Source organism: Vitis riparia, chromosome 9, assembly GCF_004353265.1.
Source record: "Vitis riparia cultivar Riparia Gloire de Montpellier isolate 1030 chromosome 9, EGFV_Vit.rip_1.0, whole genome shotgun sequence".
Classification (NCBI taxonomy): Eukaryota; Viridiplantae; Streptophyta; class Magnoliopsida; order Vitales; family Vitaceae; genus Vitis; species Vitis riparia.
This window is the reverse complement of record NC_048439.1, coordinates 9,301,000-9,324,400: the sequence shown is the minus strand read 5'-3', so window position 1 is coordinate 9,324,400 and position 23,401 is coordinate 9,301,000. Positions and strand designations below refer to the sequence as shown.

At 33.8% G+C, this 23,401-nt stretch overlaps 1 protein-coding gene across 1 annotated transcript in view; it reads left to right on the top strand.

Annotated features, from left to right (window-relative positions):
• Positions 1-10,725: 10,725 nt before the first annotated feature.
• Positions 10,726-23,401, top strand: part of LOC117921775 (P-loop guanosine triphosphatase YjiA-like) — a 44,177-nt gene continuing 31,501 nt past the window's right edge. Inside the window, exons 1-4 of the mRNA XM_034839734.1 lie at positions 10,726-10,776; positions 11,038-11,298; positions 17,257-17,322; positions 17,538-17,718. Of these exons, the coding sequence (XP_034695625.1) occupies positions 10,726-10,776; positions 11,038-11,298; positions 17,257-17,322; positions 17,538-17,718 (559 nt within the window). The remainder of the gene's footprint in view (positions 10,777-11,037; positions 11,299-17,256; positions 17,323-17,537; positions 17,719-23,401) is intronic.

The following is a 23,401-nucleotide window of genomic DNA, read 5'->3' as shown; positions in this document are numbered from 1 at the left end:
AGGGAAGGAGAAAAGGACTCTATGTACCACTGCGAGGTGGCTGATGTCCGAGCCTGGGTCCGAACCGACAGATCCTCGCCACGTGGAGAATGGAATCAGCTTAAGAGTTAGGTGGGGTTGGAGAGATGAGATAGGAGCGGGAAGGTGGGCCCATAATCGGGTTCTTTTTCTTTGCTTTATCCATTAGTCGCTAGTGGGCCCACCACTCTGTGCTTGGGGAGATTATGCACGCTACGTTAAGTACAATTAAAATATCTGCTATGCCCACCTCAGCCCATTTCAATTTACTGAATTTCTTGTGAACGTTTAAAAATCAATTTTAATTATTAAATTTTTAATAATGCCCGACACTAATAGAATTATTATTATTATTATTATTATTATTAGTTAACTAAAAGAAAACTTTATTTTTCTATTTGAAATGCCTCAAACATATTAATTAAATTTCTATAATATCCATACAAACTGATATTACTTTCCATCAACTAAGCAAATACTTATTATAGCTTCATTCAAAATAATTTTTCAAATATAGGAGGAACATTTATCGAGATTTATAACTTTTCTCAAACATAATACAAGAAATATATTCTAATTTAATTGAGTTTTTAAAATATATTATAATTATTCTATTTTTTATTTAAAAAAAAGTATCCAAAATATTAAATTTAATGATGTTATAACTTAATTTGAAATGTTTAATAAGAGTCGATTTGTCAATGTTTTTTAAAAATCTTTTTAGTCCTAAAAATGCTTTAAAGTGTTTTTAAGATAAAAAATAAGAATCCGTTTAATAGTAATTTTAAGAATGTTTTTAATATTTATAATACTTGAAAAATTTTATAATTCAAATATTAAAAATGCTATAAATACTTTTTTAAACCATTTCCAAACACACTCTAATTGATTGGAAATATTCTGAAAAACACTTTTGAAAATTTTAAAAAACATTTGAAGTGTTTTTTAGAGAAGCATTTGGGGGTGTTTATTTAAAAATAAAAATAAATATGCCAATGTTTTTTAAAAGTCTTTTTAGTCCTAAAAATGCTTTAAAGTGTTTTTAAGATAAAAAATAAGAATCCGTTTAATAGTAATTTTAAGAAGTGTTTTTAATATTTATAATACTTGAAAAATTTTATAATTCAAATATTAAAAATGCTATAAATACTTTTTAAAACCATTTCCAAACGCACTCTAATTGATTGGAAATATTCTGAAAAACACTTTTGAAAATTTTAAAAAACATTTGAAGTGTTTTTTAGAGAAGCATTTGGGGGTGTTTATTTAAAAATAAAAATTTAAAGAACAAATAAAAAAAGCTTCAAATTTTTTTGTATATTCCTAAAATACCCTTTCCTGGTATCATCGATTTCTCTTTCACTTTTTGCTTCATTCTCACTCTTCTCTTCTTCTTTCACTTTCTTTTCATAAAAATAATTATTTTTAGTTTTTTAACAATATAAATGCTTATATTTTTGTTTGTAATAAAAGTTTTTGGTTTATTATAATTTTTTTAGTAATAAATCTCACTTTTAGTATTTTTTTATTATTAAAAGCATTTTTTTTATTTATATAATATATCATCAAAAACATTATTATAACCACTTTTTCAGATTCTCATAAAAACCTTTTTCATAGAAATGGTATAGAAGAAAATACATATAATAAAAACACTTCCGATAAAAAAGCAGTGCCAAATGGGCTCTAAGTGATGTTGGATTGTTTCTCCGATGAGATGCATATATGATTTTGTCTTTAATTTTATATCATACACTAGGCTTTTGGATTCTTTCAATTATATAAAGTTATTTTTTTATTTTTAAAATTTAGGAGTAATCTTTGAAAGCAAGGCCTAATGGTTAGACGAATCAATTATGCTTTCCCTATGCACTCAATGAAAGCTCACGTCTAGTGATAGTGGAATAATTTAAAATTGAATTAGACCACTAAGAAAGTTTCAAATGATCAAAATGTTGAATGAAGGAGCAACTATAAATAATTCAAATGATCAAAATTGAATTAGCTAGCGTGATCATAGTTGAAATTTGAAGAAATTTGGGGTATGTTTAGGAATTTTTTAGAACTAATTTATTTGAAAAAAAAAATGTCAAAACAATTTTTATTATCGTTGTTCATCAGACAAGTTCCTAAGAATTGATTTAAAAATAGAGTATTTTATAGAAATACATTTGAATTATTTTTCATTATTTTCACTTATTTTATATGAATTATTTAAAAAATTATACTACTGCATTAAATGATTGAAGATAAAATATTATAAATAAAAGTTATTTAAACTTTTAACGCCTTAATTAGTGTTTTTTTTAAAATAATTATGAAAAACAGTTTTTCAAAATTGTTCTTTTATATTTTGTAAAAATAAATTCTATTTGAAAAGTCTAAAATATTATTAACATATTTTTAATGTTTTTAAATATATTTTAAAAATAATTTTTATATTTAGTGTTTTATTTTTAATCATTTTACATGTTTGTATAATTATTTTTAAAAACAACCCTCATAAAATAAGTGAAAATAATAAATAAATAAAAACTAAAATATGTTATTTAAAAATATCTTATTTTATATTCTTAAAAACAAAAAATAGAAAATAATTTTTGGTTGTCAAATATATTTTCCTGGATTTTTTGTTTTAGAGAATATAAAACTTTTTTCGAAAACAATTACCAAACCGACCCTTATTATTTGCCTTGTTTGAAATTATTTTCTATTTTTGTTTTTAAGAACAAAAAAAAAGTTATTTTCAGATAACATTTTTGTAGTTGTTACCAATTGTTTTTACTTGTTTTTTGAAAATTGTTTTAAAAAATAATTAGACAGGTGTTTTAAAAAATAATTAGACAAACATGTGTAATGATTCAAAATCAAAATTAAGACAAAAAAATTATTTTTACATCTTATTTAAAATATTAAAAATAAGTTAAAAACATTTAAGTTCCCAAATATATTTTTATTTTATAAAATATTATAGAATAACTTTCAAAAACTATTTTTGAGAAGTATTTTAAAAATCAATTATCAAAATTTTGTTTATCTGGCAAGTTTTAAGTAAGTTTCGGGCCAACTTCGAACTTGAATCAAAATAGTAGTTAAAAATCCTGAAATTAATAGTGTCCCATTATTTAATGTTTGGTACGAGCAAATTTTTGGATCCAACAAACTATTTTTAAGCTCAATCATTACCATAGTTGTATGATTATGGTTGATAATGTCTCCCCATGCTTTGGGTAAAAGGAATTCAATGGCAGTAAAAGATAAGTAATTATTAGACATCTATACCAATTTGTTAACTAATGAAAGGTCATTTTAGCAGATCAAACACACACACCCACATCTCTTTAACGCATCTATCACCGACTCAATGATTAACGAATTGATGTAAATTTTTTAATTTTTTTTTTTTAAAGAAAAAAATAGTAGGAGGTAAAGACAAAAGACTTGCCTTAAAAAGGAGGGGAAATTAAATTAAAGAAAAGGGGGAGAGATCAACGAACACATCCCAAGTACTCTACTGGGACGAGGGAGAGAGTGGTAAACTACACCCCGGGTTATCAAGTTCACAAATTCCTAAAGAAGTTCATGAGGAGTATCTGCACTCCTTAAAAGGAATTTTGAAATATCCTCGATGTTTTTTAAAATAGTTCTAAAAAATATTTTTTTAGAATAATTTTTAAAATTATTATTATTATTATTATTTTCTGTTTTGTTAGATGAAAATGTGTTTGAAAACTTGAAGATTATGTTTAATTCCTGGAAAATGTAAGAGAAATAAAATAGAGAGAAAAAGTCAAAGAAAAAAAAAGTAAAAGAAAATTTAAAAAAAAAATTAAAATCAATAAATTATTTTATATATTACTTAAAACTCATTTCACTTTTTTTTTTACTTATATAAAGATTGTGTAAATTTCCAACTAATTTTAATTATATTTGATTTTCTTTTGTATTTTTTAACGTTGAAATAAATATAAGAAAATCATTCTTTCTAACATTTTTTTTCTTTTCTTAGTATTTTCCGGAATCAAACATAACCGAAATGTTCCTAACCTATTTTATATGTTTTTCAATGCATTTTAAAGATAAATTTTACTTTATTTTTAATCATTATATATATTTGTATAATTATTCATTAAAATAATTTTCATAAAATGAGTGAAAACAAATAAAAATAATTAACAATATTATTTGAAAACATCTTATTTTTTTGCTTTTAAAAACAAGAAATTGTTTATTATTGTGTTTTATTTTTTTATTTTTAACATCAGAATACTACTTAAAAACCAATTGTCAAACAATAACTTAATCATCCTAAACTTCCAATTATACCAGTTTTTGGTATCACCACTTAACCTCCTTATGTACCTCTTTGTGCATTATAGACTGTTTTGAAGCTACTTTATTTATTAATTAATTATTATTATTATTATTATTATTATTATTAATACTACTATTATTGTGATATTAGTATTATTACATTTATTTTATTATTAATTATACCCATTATTATAATCATTGTTGGCATTATTATTAATATTATTGATGTTATATTAATAATATTATTGATATTATCATGATGATTATTTTATTATCATATTATATTACAAGTCATCATAGTTTTATTGTATTTGTCTTATATGTCGAGTGACTTCATGTCATATATGATTTTTATAAAAATACTAAATGTCTTCAAAATAGTAAGAAAATCTTAAAAAATACTATTCAAACCCACTTATAATTGTTGGCTTGTAATAGAAAACTAATGTTTAGCCCTATTGTAAGGCATTTAACTTTTAAACTATTTGCCTCATATATCTAATACATTTTTGTCACATCCATATCTTATAATAAGTTGCAAAGGTGTCTTATTATACTATATTAGCCGGTGTTTTAAGTCATTGTAGTTTTAGTGCATTTGTTTTGTATGTTAAATGTGTTCATGTCATATATGATTTCTATAAGAAACTTAAAAGAGTGGTGACTTCTAAAGTTGGTCATTGGAGGTTGGTTGCAAGAGCCACACACAAATGTTGACTTATGGTATCATATAGCTTATGTTTTAAGCTACAATAATTTAGTGTATTATGTTCATACATTCAATGTAGGGATAAGGATAAAGAGAAAAAGAAAAGAAAAAAAATGGAATATATATAAGATCCATAGAATAGCATAATATACCTATTTTTCAAATCAATAATTTTTTTATAGGATACAATGAACATACTTAGATTTAGATGTTTTCAAACCTTTTTCCAAGCCAATGTAAAGTAACCTTCTTATCTTAGAGTCTTTCATCTTATGGTTCTTTCTTCAAATTTAGGCATAAGAGAAGAATGGACTTCTTTTCGTTGATGGGATGGTGGCTAAGGTTTCTCCATAGAGTATGGGAGTTCACAAGCTTAAGTGATTAGTGCATGTCAAATGGGCTTAAGTCACTTAATTCAGCCCACTTATTTTTATCTAATTATCTTACCTAATTGATGGACTCTAATTAATTAGCTCAAGTAGAAATCATAAGCTACTTGATTATAAACACTTGTGCAACCTTATGCTTATGCAAAAACAATTATGTTTTTATGCTTATGTACACTTATAATAATAATAATAATAAATAAATAAAAACTCAAACTAATAGAAAAATATTGTTTCCTCATAATCAAATTTGGAAACTCAACACTCCACTAAAGATGATCGATTGCACTTTGGTATCCTACAACGTTAAATTAAGATACAAGCAATTAATTAATTTCTTGAGTTGATGACCTACTATCAATTGGATACAATTTCTCCACGACACCAATGTTTTTATAATGCAACAAGGCAATAACTATCAATTTTTTAGGATTACATCTCCAATATTTAAGTCTCAAATCCACATATGTCATGATTAACTTGACAACTAACCTACTATTGTTCACAAAGAATATATGTTAAATTCATTGGAAGGAATTATTGTGGTCATAGATTTCATGTAAATGCTTAGAATCACCTTAAAGGACATACTACCTAGTGAAGGTTGCATGGTTGAATTATCATAGAATTTATGGAGCCTTATGTGGTTGTTAATGGATACCTTGGAGATGGAAAAATTCAAGTGAAATGAAGGAGATGCAGCCGTATTGATGTTTGTCCTTGGTGGAGAAAGTATGTTGAGTTGTTAATGGTGAGAAATGGTTGAATTGCGGAGAGTTTAGTAGAGATAAATTTTAGCTGTGACGGAGGATTAATATAGTGGAGAGATTCAACCAATTTAAGCTATAATGAAGCTTTGTTTAAGGGAAGAGATGGTTGCCACTTTGTGCGTATTGGTGCCTTAGATTTAATGGAAAGGCTTTCGTCCATTTTCAATGGAGAATTTGCATTGGAGAAGACCTCTAGAAAGACGGCATTGGGAGGTTTTCAAAAAGGAAAAGAGGGTGCCAGCTCCTTCGAAGGGGAATCAATGAAATTTTTTAGTGGGTATCACAGGTGAATTATTTTTAGGAAGAGGCGCCACCAGAATTTTGGAGAGGGGATCAGGTTGAATCATTTTGGAAAGAAAAGCGCAGGCCACACAAAAATACATAGACGGAGGGGAAGGATTGCATGGAGGCATAAAGGGGGGAGTAAGCCTTAGTGCACCGTGAGCAAAAAAAGAGGATTTCCATTTTTTTTTTTTTTTTGAGTCAACACGCACATAACGACCACTGATCGAAGGAAATCAATCCACCATGCTACCACTTTGGATGGACACTTGAAGCACACACACCCATTCACACAAAGGGGATACACCACACAGTCCACCTTGAATGAAAGAGATACACAACTGCAATTTGAGAAGATGAGACCATTCAACACGCTGCCATTCTAAAAGTCCACTATCTGGAAATTTCACATCGTTGCATCTAAGTGGATTTCCACAGCCATCTCATGCTAAAAGAGAGGAGACATCAACCACGAATTTTTTTTTCTACACAGCCAGCACACATTTAATGTCCACGGGCAGGAATTCGGAGTTGAAATCTACGCAGCCGACATCCATACAAGGCAGCACGCAACCAAGGCACATACCCTCAATGAGGTCAGTCTTGATTTTTAATTTTTGTTTAAAAAGTTGGAATTTTTCTTGAGTTTATGATTCATTTGTTTTGGTTTGAAAAGTTAGGTTTAGTTTTTGTTGCTATTCATTAGACTAGTTTGATTTTGTTTTGACTTAGATTTGATCCATCTTACTCTTATAATTTTAAAATTTTTTATTCATTAGTATAAGTGATCCATAGTGGTAAAGTTGGTGATTTTTTTTTATTTGTTATCATTTTAGTTCCTAAGCTTTTAGAATTTAAGTTGATTAGTCCAATGGGTCCCTTGTCATTATTTTCATGTTCTAAGCTTGTTAATTTTAACTCGTGGTTGATCCACGTTTAGTTCATATGTTTTAGAATTCTACATGCTTGTGTTACTATATTCCACATTATGATAATTACATGTTTAGGTGTTCGATTGATCTTAGATTAGTTTCTGTTTGTTTATCTCAATTTATGTATTTGATTTATCCTTGTTAATTCTCAATTAATATCTTATTAGTTTTATTTGATCTAAAATCGTTTGATTTATTGCTTTGGTGGTTGTTTATTAAATTGGATTTTCAAAGGCTCTTGAAGATAATGAAGATCGAGCTCCTCTATTCTCACCATATTAGTTTGATTGGTTGTCAAAATTTTCAATTTGTAATTTTATTTTCCTTAGATTTGTTTGTGTTTGATCCTTATGTTTTGTTTGTAAAGAATTTCTTCTTTTTTTTTTTTTAATAAAAATAAACTTTTTCCCAAGATATTCCTCATGAATGTCATTCAAAAACTCACTTAGGGTCCTTCGAATAAAAAATCATAAACTCGATCTTCAAAAAATCATTTCAAAATAATGATTGACCAATTAAAAAATAGATGCAAAATCTTTAGATTTTTGCAATGCAAACAATCCAAAATTCATGTGAACTCCAACCACAATTTTTATTTTAACCAATTTTTTTATATATATTTTTATCATATATCTTAATATACATTTGACAAGCTACTATAACCATGTGATATGGTACTAATGCAATGTGTTCTAAATAATAAAATATAATATGTTTTTTATTGTGAGTATACACTTTCAAAATTTATATTCTTATCCATGCATATTATATTATTGCTCAATATCACAAATTGTTATATTGTTTTCTTAGAAAAAGAAAAAAAAAAAGAGCATAACCAATATGTTTATTATTATTATTATTATTTTATCATTTTTAAAGGTTTTTAAAAAATATTTTTTACAAGTTTTGAATGATTTCCATCCAATCAATAATTTTTTTTAGGTTATTTGATTAAAAGGATAATTGAAAACTCAATTTTGGAAATCTAATAATTCATTCATTTTTTTTACCTCATTTTGACAAAAATATCCTTATTATTATCTTATAAAAATAATAATTTCTTTTAAAACATATTATAAATACTTAAAATAGTTAATGACATTATTATTATTATCTTGTAAAGATAATAATTTCTTTTAAAACATGTTGTAAATAATTAAAATAGTTAACGACATTATTATTATTATTATTTTCTTGGATCTGTTGGGATGTTTTTGAAAAATCCAATCACCAATATTTTATCAATTTTCAATATATTGAATCTTGATTATGGTTTGATGTGGACAGGAGCTAGAGACTTTTGCCAGGGGGCATTGAAGAAAAATATTATATATAACCATCATTCATAAATTGTAAGGTAATTAATGACATTTTATATTATTATTAAATAATTAAATAATTTTAAATATTAATTATGGAAATGTATCAAGTTAAACAACCATCGAACTAAAAACACTTAAAAAAGCTTTAAAAGAAATTTTCAAAAGAATTAAAAAATAGAAAAAAAAATCATTAGAAATTTTTAATCATTTCGTAACAAATACATTTAAATTATTTTAAAGAATTCAATAATTTTTATTATAGATATTTTTTAAAATGAAAGAGGTGTGTTCTTTAAGGTCTTATTGTCTTAGAACTTGATCTCATTCATTTATACTTTGATTTCATTTTTTATACTTACATCAAAAAGCCTAGATTTTTCTATGTACTTTCAAAAGTATGAGATTAAGATTTCAATAGATACCCAATCAATACTTTTATTTTTATTTTTTCCTTTTTAAAATAACTAAATATAAGATAGTTGAAGGTAAAGTATTCTTTTTAAACTCATGTTTCATATTATAAATCATTGAAACACAAGTAGCTTAATGGTTATATTTTAATGGACTTATATCATATTCTTACTTCCAAGTAACTCGTTAGGGTAACCTAGTTGGTTAGGGCGGATATTAGAAAATGTGGTTTCAGTAAATGACACATGGTTCTCGGTTCCAAACTTATTACTGATGATTAGGGTCCCATGGAAAGTCGTAAGGGCTTGGCCATGATTTCGGTTATTAAAAGAAAAAAAAAATCTTACTTTCAAATAAAAATATAAATAGTTAATAAAAACTAAATAAATATTATTTTTTATGATTTAGTTAAACCAACCATAAAAATAAGTATAAAAAGAAAAAAATATTGAATCAATGAGAAAAAATAAGTATGAATAATATTAAATAATATATCATTATCTTTTTGGTAATATTATTTAATCATATTTATTAAAAAACTTTTTACATGTAAGGAAATATTTTTTTGGAAAATTGAGTGGGCATGTCATGTGGCCTCCATGAGCCTTGGCTGGCTCCGCGAGTGGATGTAGGTGTAGGAGACTCTGAACATTAGAAGTGTGGGCACAGAGGATAAATAATCTCACTCTTTTCTTTTACATACTTTATGTTCTTTGTAAGCAGATCAAAGATGGATGAATATACATGTCGTAGGTATCATGATCTAAATTATTAATAGATATGCCATACAGCAACTCTTCTCATTTTTATTGCCTCACAATACAAAATGCAACAAGTTGAAAGTGATTTCCTAATGTTTGCTCAAGGTAAGAATTGTCTCGTCCGATATAACTAGCTTTATTTATTTATTTATTTAGAGAATAAGAGAAATAACAGAGCAATATTATTTGATGATAATTTAGAATGTTATTTAAAATCCACTGAGAGTGTTATCATTATGCATATACAATTTTTAAAAGAGATAACCGATTAAAATGGATGAAATTTTTTCCACTTTGGAAAACTATTCATTTTTTTTCAACTTAAAAAATTCAATTTTTGACCAAAATATCCTCATCTTTTTTCTTACAAAAGTAATCATTTATTTTAAAATACATATGTAAATAATGAAAATGTTAAAAGTTATTTATGTAAAAAATGAGTTACTCTTCAAGTTCAAAAATAGGAAAAATTAGTTTTACAAATTTGAGATGTTTTCATCGTTTTTAATCAATTAATCCCTTTTAAAATAAGCACAACGTGATGACGATCAAACATCTGTATAAAATATTTGTATATCATGATTATAACTCGAAATAGTCGTGTTAACATTTATTTCAAAAAATATTTTCAATTATATGATGTTATGGACAAAACCAATAAAGATATGACACGTGGAAAAACTTGTTAGCTATATATAAAAAACGAATCTTGGAAAAGAAAAGTGATCTCAGCATATTTATAATTTTCTCGCTGATTAAAATTTGTTTTTTTTTTAATCATGTCAAAATCGTTCCCTTAATAATAAGAGGTGCATCTGAGATGGGTTGTATCGGCTTGATAGTCAAGCCGAACACAAAATGCACCGACAAAGTGACATGCAAAATTATTAGAATTGTCTTATAATTGGGTTAATAACAAACATCTAGAAGCAACGTTTGCTTTGGCATTTTCCTAGGCGCATTCATAAAACTATCTACAAAATCCTACAGACGAGACGACAACTACAACCATAGATAAGCCTGTCCTTCTAAAAATCTAAAACCCCCAGACGCGAAAGCCACACTCTCAACCTATGGCTGCCGTCTCACTCGACCTCGCGACCACCTTTCTCACCTTCGCTTCACGTCCTAGGGTTCGTACCGCAGTGTTGCCCCTTCTTTGGAGGCCGAAGGCTTATGGTTCCCATTCTCTCAACTTTCATTCGTTTCCGGTCCCTTCGAGGAGGATTGTTGCCGTCGCTGGCGTTTCCTCCAAGCCCCAGGGGACCGCCGTCGATTCTCGGCGGTGGCGGCCCAGACGACGCAGAGTGAGGGCTCCGATGTGCTGACGAAAATCCCCCCTGATGATCGGATTCCAGCGACTATCATTACTGGGTTCTTGGGCTCTGGGAAGGTAACATTTTTGCTTTGTTCGTTCTGGAGAATTAATATGCGAATTGGGGTGTCCTCACGTTTTAGTGTTCGTTTCGAAATGAGATGGGCACTGCCATTATTCATTGGTTTCAAAATTTTCAATTTTTTTATTCTTTGTAGTTTGTATAACAGCATAAATGCAGTTGATTTTGCTGGGTTATGTGGATTGCATTTTTGGGAGTTCTATTAATTTGTAGGAAAATTTGGGGGCGTACGAATTGTCTCTTTTGGAGAAGCCTTTTGAGAATCCATGAAGGCCTCATATAGGATAGCTTTAGCTTTAGCTTTTGCTGCTATATAGTACTGATAGAGAAGTATACATTATACAATAGCGTTTTCTGTAGGCTTCGATTTGGTGTTTAAAATCCGTGTTTAGGAACTTTGTATTACCTTGAAATGATGTGATTGCTTTAATGATAGGTACTTTTCTGTTTGTTTGGTAGCTTAAATTCTGATAGTTGAGAAAATAAAAAGAGTAGAACTTCATGAGTAGGTGAGAATTCAAATGCACCCTGAAAAGCTGGAGAGGTCGATGAATATTACATGAATTTAAGCTATCATTACTGAACTCTGTATTTTATCATCCTTCCTGAACTTTATTTTCCTATGACCAGTCATAAGAAATAGGAAAAAAAAAACTTACACCCCCATAATTTTTTCATTAAGACTAGAGAAAACCAAATCTTGAAGATCTCACTGGTATTAAAAATCATTAGCCTTTGATACAAGCTTTTTTTTTCCTTTTCTTAACCACTCTCTTTGCTATCCTTAGTATAGGAGTGGAAAAACTTTAAGGGCAACTAATTTTACTTATACTAGTCTCATTGTTAGAGAAAAAACCTCGTCATTCTAATCTAGTTTCTGGATGCAAATAGCAAGTTTGTTGGTTTTGGTAACCATGTAAAACCTAAGGATATTGTATAAAAATCTTGTTAAAGAACATGATATAAATTGTGAGCCAAAATCCTACAAGTTTAAGTTTTTAAGAAAATTGGTAGTCCAACATGGTATGAGAGCCTTGTCTTACCGGAGGTCATCTGTTTGAGCCTCACCACATATATTGATTTCTGCAATATATTAAACTCGCATTTAAGAGGTTAATTGTGGTTGTTTGCCTTTGGGCCTATGTATTTCTCCATGTGTGGGTATGGGACCACATGTGATGGAGAGTGTTAAAGAGCGTGATATACATCGTGGGCCCAAATCTAGTAAGTTTAAACTTTTAGGAAAATTGGTAGTTCAACAAATATTTTTTTATTTATTCTCTTTGTAGGGGAAATTCCTTTTATACACTTTGCATTTACAACTATCCATGTGAGGATGTTATTCCACGTTGCACATGGCTCATATAATGTTATAATAAGTACATGCCCTTGAGGCCTGACTCAAGTGGTAAAGGGATGGGAGGGTTTGTGGGAGGTTTTAGGTTCAAGTCCTAATGGGGACAAAAATTTAACTATATATATAAAAAAAAATGTTGTAATAAGTACATGTTTCATATTCCAAAAAAAGGGGAAAGTCTAGAATGTACTCCTACAACATATTTTACCATTTATGATGCATAAGTTGCTAGTTGAAATTTGCCTCGAGGTTGAATTTTTTCTTTTTTGATAGGTATTTTTTTTTAATTTTCCTCTTTTTGTCCCTGGTAGGTCTTGAACCTAAAACCTACCACAAACCTACCTTAACCCTTTACTACTTAGCTAGGCCTAAAGGGCTTATGCTATAAGGTTGATGTCATGTGGCATGGATGTACTTAAAAATTTTGTTCCTAAAAGACCAAGTCATGTCAGCTAATGAATTCCATTTTATAAGTTAAGTATTTTCAAAGATTTGATGATTGGAATTTATTTTAATTAAATCAATGGGTGTTGGAATATCTATTAGAATGTTTTGTTGAAAGAATGTCAAACTCAATTGTTAAACCTTGTCATGGAAAAAAAGAATTATGAATGGTGACATGGTATCTAATGAATTTAATCAAGTTGCTTAAATGTACTAAAAGCAATTTGGTGTGTGATTCTAAAGCAATGTTTTTAAAACTGGACTTGTCATTGAACCAGAAAAGTTACTGCTTCATGGTTCAATAGTCGGACTGATGGTTAAATCAAAATTGAATAAGTGATGTCATAAATATGTAATTGATATAGTAATTAAAATTTAAAATATAGATAAATAAATTAAAAATCAATAATATTTATTTTTTTATTCTTGATATTATCAAATTAAACCATAAATAATTATTAATATTTTAAATTTTATTAATTAAAATATATAATGTTTAAATGTGAATATATTAAAAATGAAAGATAATTCAGTTGTTTAATTTTACTATATGTTTTTACTTATATAATTTAAATATAAATATTACAATTTTTTTTGTACAAAAAATATTGTAGTTTTGTTTGCAACATTGATCAATAATTTGTAATCATTGAAGTGGTGCCTCTTCCATATTTTGAACTCAAAGTCCAAGGTTTAAGTTCCCAGCTGAGTTTCTTTCATGAATGTTCTTAAACTCATCTCACATCGGATGTGGATGAGAATAAAATGGGCTTTAAATTCCTTATTTAGCCAAGCAAGAATGTGCGTGTGGGGGGGTGGGGGACTATAGTGGAGCTCACTAGGCAGCATAATGGGTTGGGCTTACATTTTGGTGGTGAATAAGACCAACCCAGAGCCCAGAACTGGCCGGTCTCCACCGTTTCAGCGGTCCACATTCGATGCTGGTTCATTATGTAATTTAGCTCAAAGCCTCAACCGGACCAGATCAGGCTTCAGTTGACAGTCCAACTAGTCTGGTCCGATTCTTAGAACATTGTTCTAAAGTTAAGGTCTTCACCACATTATATGAAGATTGCAAATGGTGGAAAGTTTTGTGGAATGTTCTAGAATGAAAACGAAGTTCAAACTTCATTTACCAGAAACAAGCACATAAATGAGCAAAACAATGGGAACAGAAGTGAGAATTGCAGTCTGTAGGACTCATTGCATGAGGTTTGAAAATTGGCACTGTTTTCTTGTCTGATGCATATATAAAGAGCATAATAAGAGGAATTTTGAGGGTTTGGAGGATCGGTCAGAATTAGCAATGAAAGACCTTGTCTATGCTTGATCATGGGTTTCTTGGAAGATGGGTATTTTTTCTATGCCAATTTCTTCAGAATGCTAGCACACCTATTGTTGTATTTATTTAAATATTGAGTTGTCACATTTGTGTGTGCCTTGCATACTCCCTGTTTACATTGCATAGTACCTGTCTTTTGTTTGGTATCTATCTAATATATCTCTAATTTGCCTGTCAAAAGAACAGCGCAGTCTGAAAAATTTATGGACTATGTGAACAGGAAAATTATTTACAAGCTAATAGAAATGTGTTGGAAGACTTTGTGTGAATCTTATGAAGCGAATGTGAACTATGAAAAGGCCATATGGTGAATGTGAACTTTAGGCAAAAGTCATTATAGAACCAAAATCATTCCGGTATTTATTATTAGATTCAATCAAATTGTAAACTTAAGAATGATTTGAGAAATTTCAGAGAATGTTTATGAAAAATTATGAGAAAAAGACTTGATAAACATAAAAGATAGATTTTGAAGCATGTTGTTTATTGGTTTTCGCTGGATTTTGTAGAAAGTCTTCTAAAAGTTCCAAATAATCATTTCCAATTATTTTTAGTTTTTCTGAGTTTCCATATTGCATGTGCTAACTTTGAAATATTTCTTCATTGTCTCACAAACAGGGTTACTACCAAAACTACTCTTTATAAGATGAAGCTGATTTTTGTTGACTGCTGAATGTGGCCCATTACTTGCCCTGTCTCAATCCTTTTTCTTCTTGCTAATGTGGCATTGTAACTTGGAAAATAATACAAATAGAACTTACCTATAAAAAAAAAAAAAAAAAAAAAAAAGGACAAATAGAACTGAATGTCAGATCCTCTTCCTTGTTGCATACAAGGAAATGCTCTCTATGAGGAGTTTTGTAGTGTACCATTGTGGTAGAATGGAGGCTTTCCCTTCCTATCTTGTATGGAACCCTTGGATCTCACTAAGAGTTAGATTTTTTGCTTGGGAAAATGGGTGGGGAAGAATTTTGGTGGTGGATCAACTCAAAAGAAGGGGGTGAAAATTCCGAATAGATGCAACATGTGCATAGGAGAAGTAAGAAACAATTGACCACATTCTCCTTTATTATTCAAAAGTAGTCATCTCGTGGTAGTTGATCTACACTCAGTAATAGAGTATGTGATGCAATCCTTAGTAAGGAAAGTACTCTTTAGCTGAGTATAGAAGAAGTAAGAAATACTTGACCACATTCTCCTTACTCTTCAAAAGTAGTCAGCTTATGGTAGATAATTTACACTCTGTTTGGAATGGAGTGGGTGATGCAATCCTTAGTAAGGAAAGCACTCTTGAGCTGACATGGCTCCTTTGTTGGGAAAAAGAGGAAGAAATCTTGAAGATTTGCTCCTTTATTCTTTTTTTTTGACCATTTGGAAGGAGAGAAATAGGAGGGCCTTTGAAAATATTGACAAAGCAAAGCGAGCTATCAAGCAGTGTTTATGCTTAATTTTTGGGATGGTTGAAGGTGTATATAGGAGATTACACTTTGTTCATGTTGGACTTTATTGATTGGTTGAGCTTTAGGTTGTGGCTGGTAGTTGTTTTTTGTCTTTACTATGACCTCGTGGGGCCTTTTGATGCCCTTGTATACATTGTGTATACTTTAGTGCGTCCGTTGGTTAGGCTTTGTTCATTTAATCAACATATTGCTTTTGCCTATCATTTAATGAACATATTGCTTTTACCTCAAATGCATTCGATTTTACTCTTCTTGCACTCCTTGTGTTTTTGTCTTCCTTTTTTTTTTATATTCAATAGAATTTAGGTTTATAGTATTTCTAGTGGCTTTCAAATAAAAGTTTTGGATTGATCTAGAAAATTTCTAGGGAGTCCTTTAGGTTTCTCTTTATATCAAGAAAGATAGTTTATGCTAAGATTTTCTAGGAGAAATTTATTTTAAGTAGTTTTTGGATAGGATGATACTGTTTGAGGTTGAAAAAAAGTAGGATTGTCATGTGACATATTTCTAGTGTTTGAGACCTTGAGTAGCACTGGACTTGCTCTTGACAGCTTAAATACAAGATATTAGGGTGTCCACTTCCTTTGCAACTTAACCCAAAATGTTCTCTATGAATTTCCATTAAAAATGTGAATCTTTTTGTTGGAAATATAGGATCTATTTAGGAATGTTTTCACTTCTCTGATATTTTCTAGAACAAAAGTTTGTCTAGGAATTTGAAATGTTCTCAACTTGGTTTCTGTTTCTAAGTATCTCTTAAGAATAATTTTTATTTGGCATGCTTTATTTTCAATCATTCTTTAGAAAACAACCCCCAAAAACAACTGAAAACAACTGAAAACAATTAAAATATGTTATTAGAAAACAATCTATTTTCAAAACAATCCTCAAAAACACGTTTGGGAACAATTGACAACCAAAGGTGTTTTAATGTTTTTTTGTTCTCAAAAATAAAAAACTGTTCTTGACAACAGTGCCCAAACATAGCCATAACTGTAGTTTTCCCTAGAAATATTTTTTGAACATATTGTGGACTAGAGGGGAAAGGATATTATTTTATGAGAGTGAATTTATTCAAATTTGCCCCAAGTTTCACAATGAAATATCTATCAAGAATTTAAAGATGATACTTCCCCTAATCTATTTGACTCCCTGAAAAAACTGGAGAAAACATATGAAAAAAACGCTTAAAAAAATCAGTGATAGGTTCTTTTCTCATTCTTTTTTCAGGTTAGCATTTTCTCTTTATTTCTTTATGTCGATTCTTTTAGAGAATTATTTCCTTTTTTTTTTTTTTTGGGGAAAAAAACCAGTCAATAATATTGATCTGTTTCTCTATGGTTTTGAACAGACTACTTTACTAAACCATATATTAACTGCTGATCACGGGAAACGCATTGCAGTGATTGAAAATGAGGTATGGAATCAATCTTCAATTGCTCAATTGTGATGAATTTATTCAGCATTTATGCGGATTGGAATAAAATGATTTGGGATTTTCTGCTGAAAACTGTGATAGTTTTCAAGCTCGTCTTGTTTAAAAATTTACTAGTTGTTAATTAAGACCTGGTGCTTGTGGTGCCATCATCGAAATGGGTTATCTAAATTCACATCCTTTTGTTGACTTTGCAGTATGGTGAAGTCGACATCGATGGCTCTCTAGTTGCTGCAAAGACTACTGGGGCAGAGGACATAATTATGCTCAACAATGGTTGTCTCTGCTGCACTGTGAGGGGTGATCTTGTTAGGATGATTTCAGAATTGGTCAATAAAAAGAAAGGGAAATTTGATCATATTGTTATAGAGACTACAGGTAGGTATTTTTCTCAAACAACTTTATTAAGTTAATGTATGCTTTGGAGTCTGCAATTACCACATGTTCTCTTTTGATGCTTGCAAGGAAGGAAAAAGTGAGAACAAATCTATAAGAGAATTGTAAAAGCCTGTTGGTTTTGCATTTTTTTTCTTGGGCAAAATATTATTTATTAACAAGGCACCTTACAAAGAGAAACAAGCAAAGCATCACTAACTGGCTCCTTGGAGTCCCTCAATAGGAGCTGATTTCCTGTGGACAATCATGAAAATTTATAAGTTGGCCATGTTTTACAGTCCTCTGTAACAGCACATCCATAATCCTTGTTTTTCCTACTGTTAGTTTCAAACTCTTAAGCAGGAAAAAATCCTATTAACTTTGTTGCTTTTGGAGGTAAGAGTGACTTTCTCCTTTGGAGTCTACAAAGTTAACTTTGCCTGTTTATTCATAATGAATGCACATTGGCTTTAGTGTAGAGGTGCATCTTTGTCCTAGATCCATCTCAATAGCATGAGACAAGCATTCATAAGCCTTATTATCTATATTTTTTTTTGATAGGCAAAAGCACAAATATATGTTAGAGAAAGGGTGCTTGAAAGGCAACCCAGAGCATACAGGGAGTATACAAGAGATACCTAAAACAAGCAACAAAAACACAAGCACTCACCGGCCCTCAACAAGAACCCAACCAATCCACAAAGTTAAACAAAGATAAGGGGCCTACAGCTATAGAAGAATTAGCCTAGGATAAGAGATTACAAACAAATGAGTTTTTCAATCTTTGAGTCGACAAAGCCTCATTATCGAAGACTATCCTATTTCTTTCCTTCCAAACTGTCCAAAATAAACAGAGAGGAGCTGCCCGCCAAACCTTTCTATGATTCTTGTCCTTAAAAGAAACATACCAACTTAAGTTAAACAAATATTCTTGTGCTGTAGTAGTGAAAAAAGATGAGAGAGAGAGAGAGCGAGGGCGATCCTGCGAGCGAAGGGGGAGAAGGGGAAAGCAGGGCGGAGAATCGAGGGAAGAGGAAGAGAAAGAGCTTCGTGGTGGAATCAAAGGAGTTTGAAATAGTAACTGAGGAGAAAAATGGTAAGAGCTTTGCCATTATCTCGGAGAGCAAGGGAGGGGTAGTGTCTTGGGTCCGGCTAGGGCCGGCGAGTGTGGGTCTACTCTTAGAAGGGTTGACACAGTGCTTGAAGGACGGAAAAGATGGCAAATGGGAGAAAGGTTGGAAGGAAAAAGGAAGGGTCTACTCCTTGGTAAGAGAGACTAACAGGGCCGGGAGTTTCATCTGCCTAGGGGTGACGGATCAGGAAAAGAGGAGATTTGGGATCTGTATACCAAAAGGGAGAGGGGAAAAGGGAGGATGGGTGTCTTTGATGGAGTCCCTCTTGTGGGCTGGATTTCGGCGCGAAGGAAAAGCAGTGGAACAAGGGCCAGGGGAGTCAGGTAGGTCATATGCAGAGGTGGCCAGGGGTTCGGGGTTAAGGGACTACGCAAGGGTTAGAGTAGAGCTGAAGGAGGAGGATATACGGAGCAACGTGAACAGACTGAAGCATTGTCTGATAGGGAAATGGAACCCTAATTCGGCTCGCGAAGAAGATCTAACGAGGCTGGGGTGGACAGCGGCAAGAGCGTGGAGATTGAAAGGAAAGTTAGGGCTGGCCAGATTGGGAAAGGGCTGTGCTCTGATGGAATTTGAGACGGTGGAAGAAGCTAAGTGGGTTCTTGCCGCGGGGGAGAGATCAGTGGGAGGATTCCATTTGGGCTTGGAGATGTGGAGTCCGAGCTTTGGATGCGTTGCAGAGGATGAAGAGAGGAAAGATGCGTGGGTAAGGATCCTGGGGCTTCCAATCTCGTTGTGGGTGCCGTCGATTCTGAGGAAAGTGGGGGACGAGTGCGGCGGTTTCGTAGGAATTGATCCTCAAACAGAAAGGAAAGAGGACTTGGAATGGGCGAGGATTAAGGTAAAGATGAACGGAGGCTTCTTGCCGAGTTCGTTGGAGATTGGGGTGGAAGGGAGATGTACGTTGTATCCCTGTGGTGGGAGATCCTGCCGGCATTGAGAAGAAACCAGGGGGATGGGCGTGAAGATGCTGGACGGCAAAAAGGGGAGGTCAGGGGTGATGGCTTTCCACGCGCGGGTTGGTGCGTGGGAGAGAAGCTGGGCGCTGGAACCAAGGAGCAGCACCGGTCAGAGGAAGTGACGGGAGAGCAGGTGGGAGGGGAGGGGGGAGAAGTGTTTGAAAAGTGGGCCTATGTCGGGCGGGTGGCCCGACAGAGCTCTGGTCCAACGGGTGATGGGTCAAGCTCCTCTGGATCGGGGCTTGGTCTCGTGGGCTTGAAGCGGGACAGCGGGCCAGTGTCCCAAGGCCCATCTCTGTCAAAAGGGGATGGAATGGAAGCAGGTGGGCTAGAGTGTGGGCCGGCTGAGGTTCAAGCCCCCGATGGAATGGCGCTCCTGGCCCATGGGCCTGCTGTTTCGGCTGGGGGCCTTCTGGGCCAAAGGCAAGCAAAGTTCATGGGCATAGACCATGAAGAAGATTTGGGTCTTAAAATGGAATGGGATTTTATCAAGTGTCGCGAGAAGGAGATCTATGGAACGCAGATGCCGGCTCCCTTGTGCTCCATGGCAGAGAGAGAGATCGTGGAGGAAGCTCTCAGGTATGGGTCCTCTTTAAATCTTAGGGTTGGGGATTCCTCTCCCTCTTCTTCTTCTCTTTTTGGTCGGACTCCGGCGAGGGAGTATTGCGACCTTTCTGGGGATTTAAGGGTGAGCCGCCAGCAAGAAATCAACATAGAAGATGCAGCTTCAGGGGGGGAGCCAGCGCGAAGAGAGGGCTGTTGGGATTTAGTTGCGATTAATGGCGATGCTTTAGAGGTCCAAAACCCGGACTGGATACCAGCCGTGTCTGGATCCCAGGCCCAAAGGAGTGAGAAGGAGACTATTTGGGAAGAAAGCAGCTTGGCTAAGTTCAGCAAGCTGTTGGGATTTTCAATAGAGGGACTGGAGAGGGAGATTCTGGATTTCTTGTCTAAAATAAGGAAAAGACGGGAAAGGATACACAGCAAGGGATTATTGGAGAAAACAAAATTTGAGAGGGAGCTCAAAAGGCTAGAATGCTCAGTCAAATACAAGGGGAAGGAAAAGAAGAATAATTCCTTGAAAGATAGAGGGGGCCAATTGCTGTTGGGTTAATGAACCTCAAACTAATGAGCTGGAATGTGAGGGGTGCAAATGACATCAATAAAAGAAGGATTATTAAGTCTGTAATTAGAAAACAGAGGGTGGATTTGGTGTGTATCCAGGAGACAAAAATTCAGTTAATGACTGATGGGGTGGCGAAAAGCTTAGGGGTGGGGAGATTCTTAGACTGGAGATCTATTGAAGCTGCTGGTGCAGCTGGAGGTGTTCTGGTTTGTTGGGACAAAAGGTCTTTGGAATTGTTGGAGTGGGAGGAGGGCATGTTCTCAGTTTCTTGCAAATTTAGAACTGTGGAAAATGGGGCAATATGGGTGTTCACGGGTGTGTATGGCCCCTTCAACAAAGAGGATAGGGAGTGTTTCTGGAATGAGCTCGGAGCAGTGAGAGGTATTTGGGGTGATCCATGGTGTGTTGGGGGTGACTTTAATGCTATTCTCGCGCAAGGAGAAAGAAGCAGGCAAGGGAGGGTGACCTCAGTTATGAGGAGGTTTGCTCAGGTTATGGATGACCTTGAGCTCATTGATCTTCCCCTTCAAGGGGGAATTTTCACGTGGAGTGGGGGGCTTCATAACCAAGCCTGGGCAAGGCTTGACAGATTTCTGGTCTCGTCCAGTTGGCTTGACCAGTTCAGCAATGTGACTCAGAAGAGGCTATCTAGGCCTACATCAGACCACTTTCCAATTACAATCGAGGGGGGTGGCAAAAGAAGAGGCCCCTCACCTTTCAGGTTCGAGAACATGTGGCTAAAAGTGGAAGGCTTTAAAGAGCTATTGAGGAATTGGTGGCAGGGGATGTCGGTTAGTGGTAGGGCTAGCTACAAATTGGCAACAAAGCTGAAGGGAATTAAACAAAACCTTAAAATCTGGAACAAGGAGGTGTTCGGGAATTTGGAGAGTAATAAACTGGCTGCCTTGCAGCAAGTGGACTATTGGGACCAAGTGGAAAGTGAGAGGAGGCTGTCTGAGGAGGAATTCTCTAGAAAGAAAGAAGCAAAAGAAGGATATGCTAAGTGGGTCAAGCTGGAAGAGACTCACTGGCGGCAGCTATCTAGGGAGCTGTGGCTAAGAGAAGGGGACAAAAATACGGGGTATTTTCATAGAATGGCAAATGCGCACCGAAGAAGGAATACCATGGGAAGAGTTAAAATCAGGGGGGCTTGGCTGTCAGAGGAGAATGCAATTAGGACCGGGATAGTAGACGCCTTTCATCGGTTATTAACGGAAGACTCGGAGTGGAAGACAGATATAGGGGGTTTAAATCTGAATCAGATTAGCCAACAAGAGGCGGACATCTTGGAGCTGCCATTCATGGAAGAGGAAGTCCACTCGGCTCTAATGGACATGAATGGGGACAAGGCTCCAGGCCCGGATGGCTTTACGGGAGCTTTTTGGCAATTCAGCTGGGAGTTTGTGAAGGAGGAGGTGTTGGAGATGTTCAAGGAATTCCATGAACATAACACCTTTCTCAAGAGTCTCAATGCCACGTTCTTGGTGCTGATACCCAAAAAAGGAGGAGCGGAGGAGCTGGGGGACTTCAGGCCGATCAGTCTTTTGGGCGGATTATACAAACTATTGGCTAAGGTGTTGGCCAATAGGGTTAAGAAGGTGATGGATAGAGTGATTTCCTATGACCAGAACGCGTTTGTAAGGGGAAGGCAGATTTTGGACGCGTCTCTAATCGCAAATGAGGTGATTGACTCATGGAAAAAAGAAGGAAAGAAGGGCCTAATCTGCAAACTAGATATCGAAAAGGCGTACGATAGCGTCAATTGGCAGTTTTTGATGAGGGTAATGGAGAAAATGGGCTTTGGGACTAAGTGGAGGGAGTGGATATGGAGCTGCATATCGACTGCCAAGTTCTCGGTTTTAGTAAACGGGGAGCCAGCTGGCTTCTTCCCTAGCTCCAAGGGACTTCGGCAAGGCGACCCCCTATCTCCATATTTGTTTATCATGGGAATGGAGGTGCTGAGTGTCCTGATTTGAAGGCTGTGGAAGGGGGCTGCATCACTGGATGTAGAATCCAGAGGGGTAGGGGGCAGGCTGTTAGCATCTCTCACCTCCTCTTTGCGGATGATGCCATAGTTTTTTGCGAGGCTAAGAAAGAAGATATGACCTGTTTGAGCTGGACCTTATGCTGGTTTGAAGCTGCTTCGGGGCTGAGGATTAACTTGGCTAAAAGCGAGATTATTCCGGTGGGGGAGGTGGAGGAGATCCGGGAGATGGCTGTGGAATTGGGATGCAAGGTTGGGCAGCTGCCTTCAACCTATCTGGGGCTGCCCCTGGGTGCGCCAAATAAAGCTAGCTTCGTGTGGGATGGGGTGGAGGAACGGATGAGGTGGAAACTAGCCATGTGGAAGCGGCAATATCTCTCTAAGGGTGGTAGAATCACCCTTATAAAGAGTACACTGGCCAGCATGCCACTATACCAGCTGTCCCTATTCCGTATGCCTAAGACAGTGGCGAGAAGACTAGAAA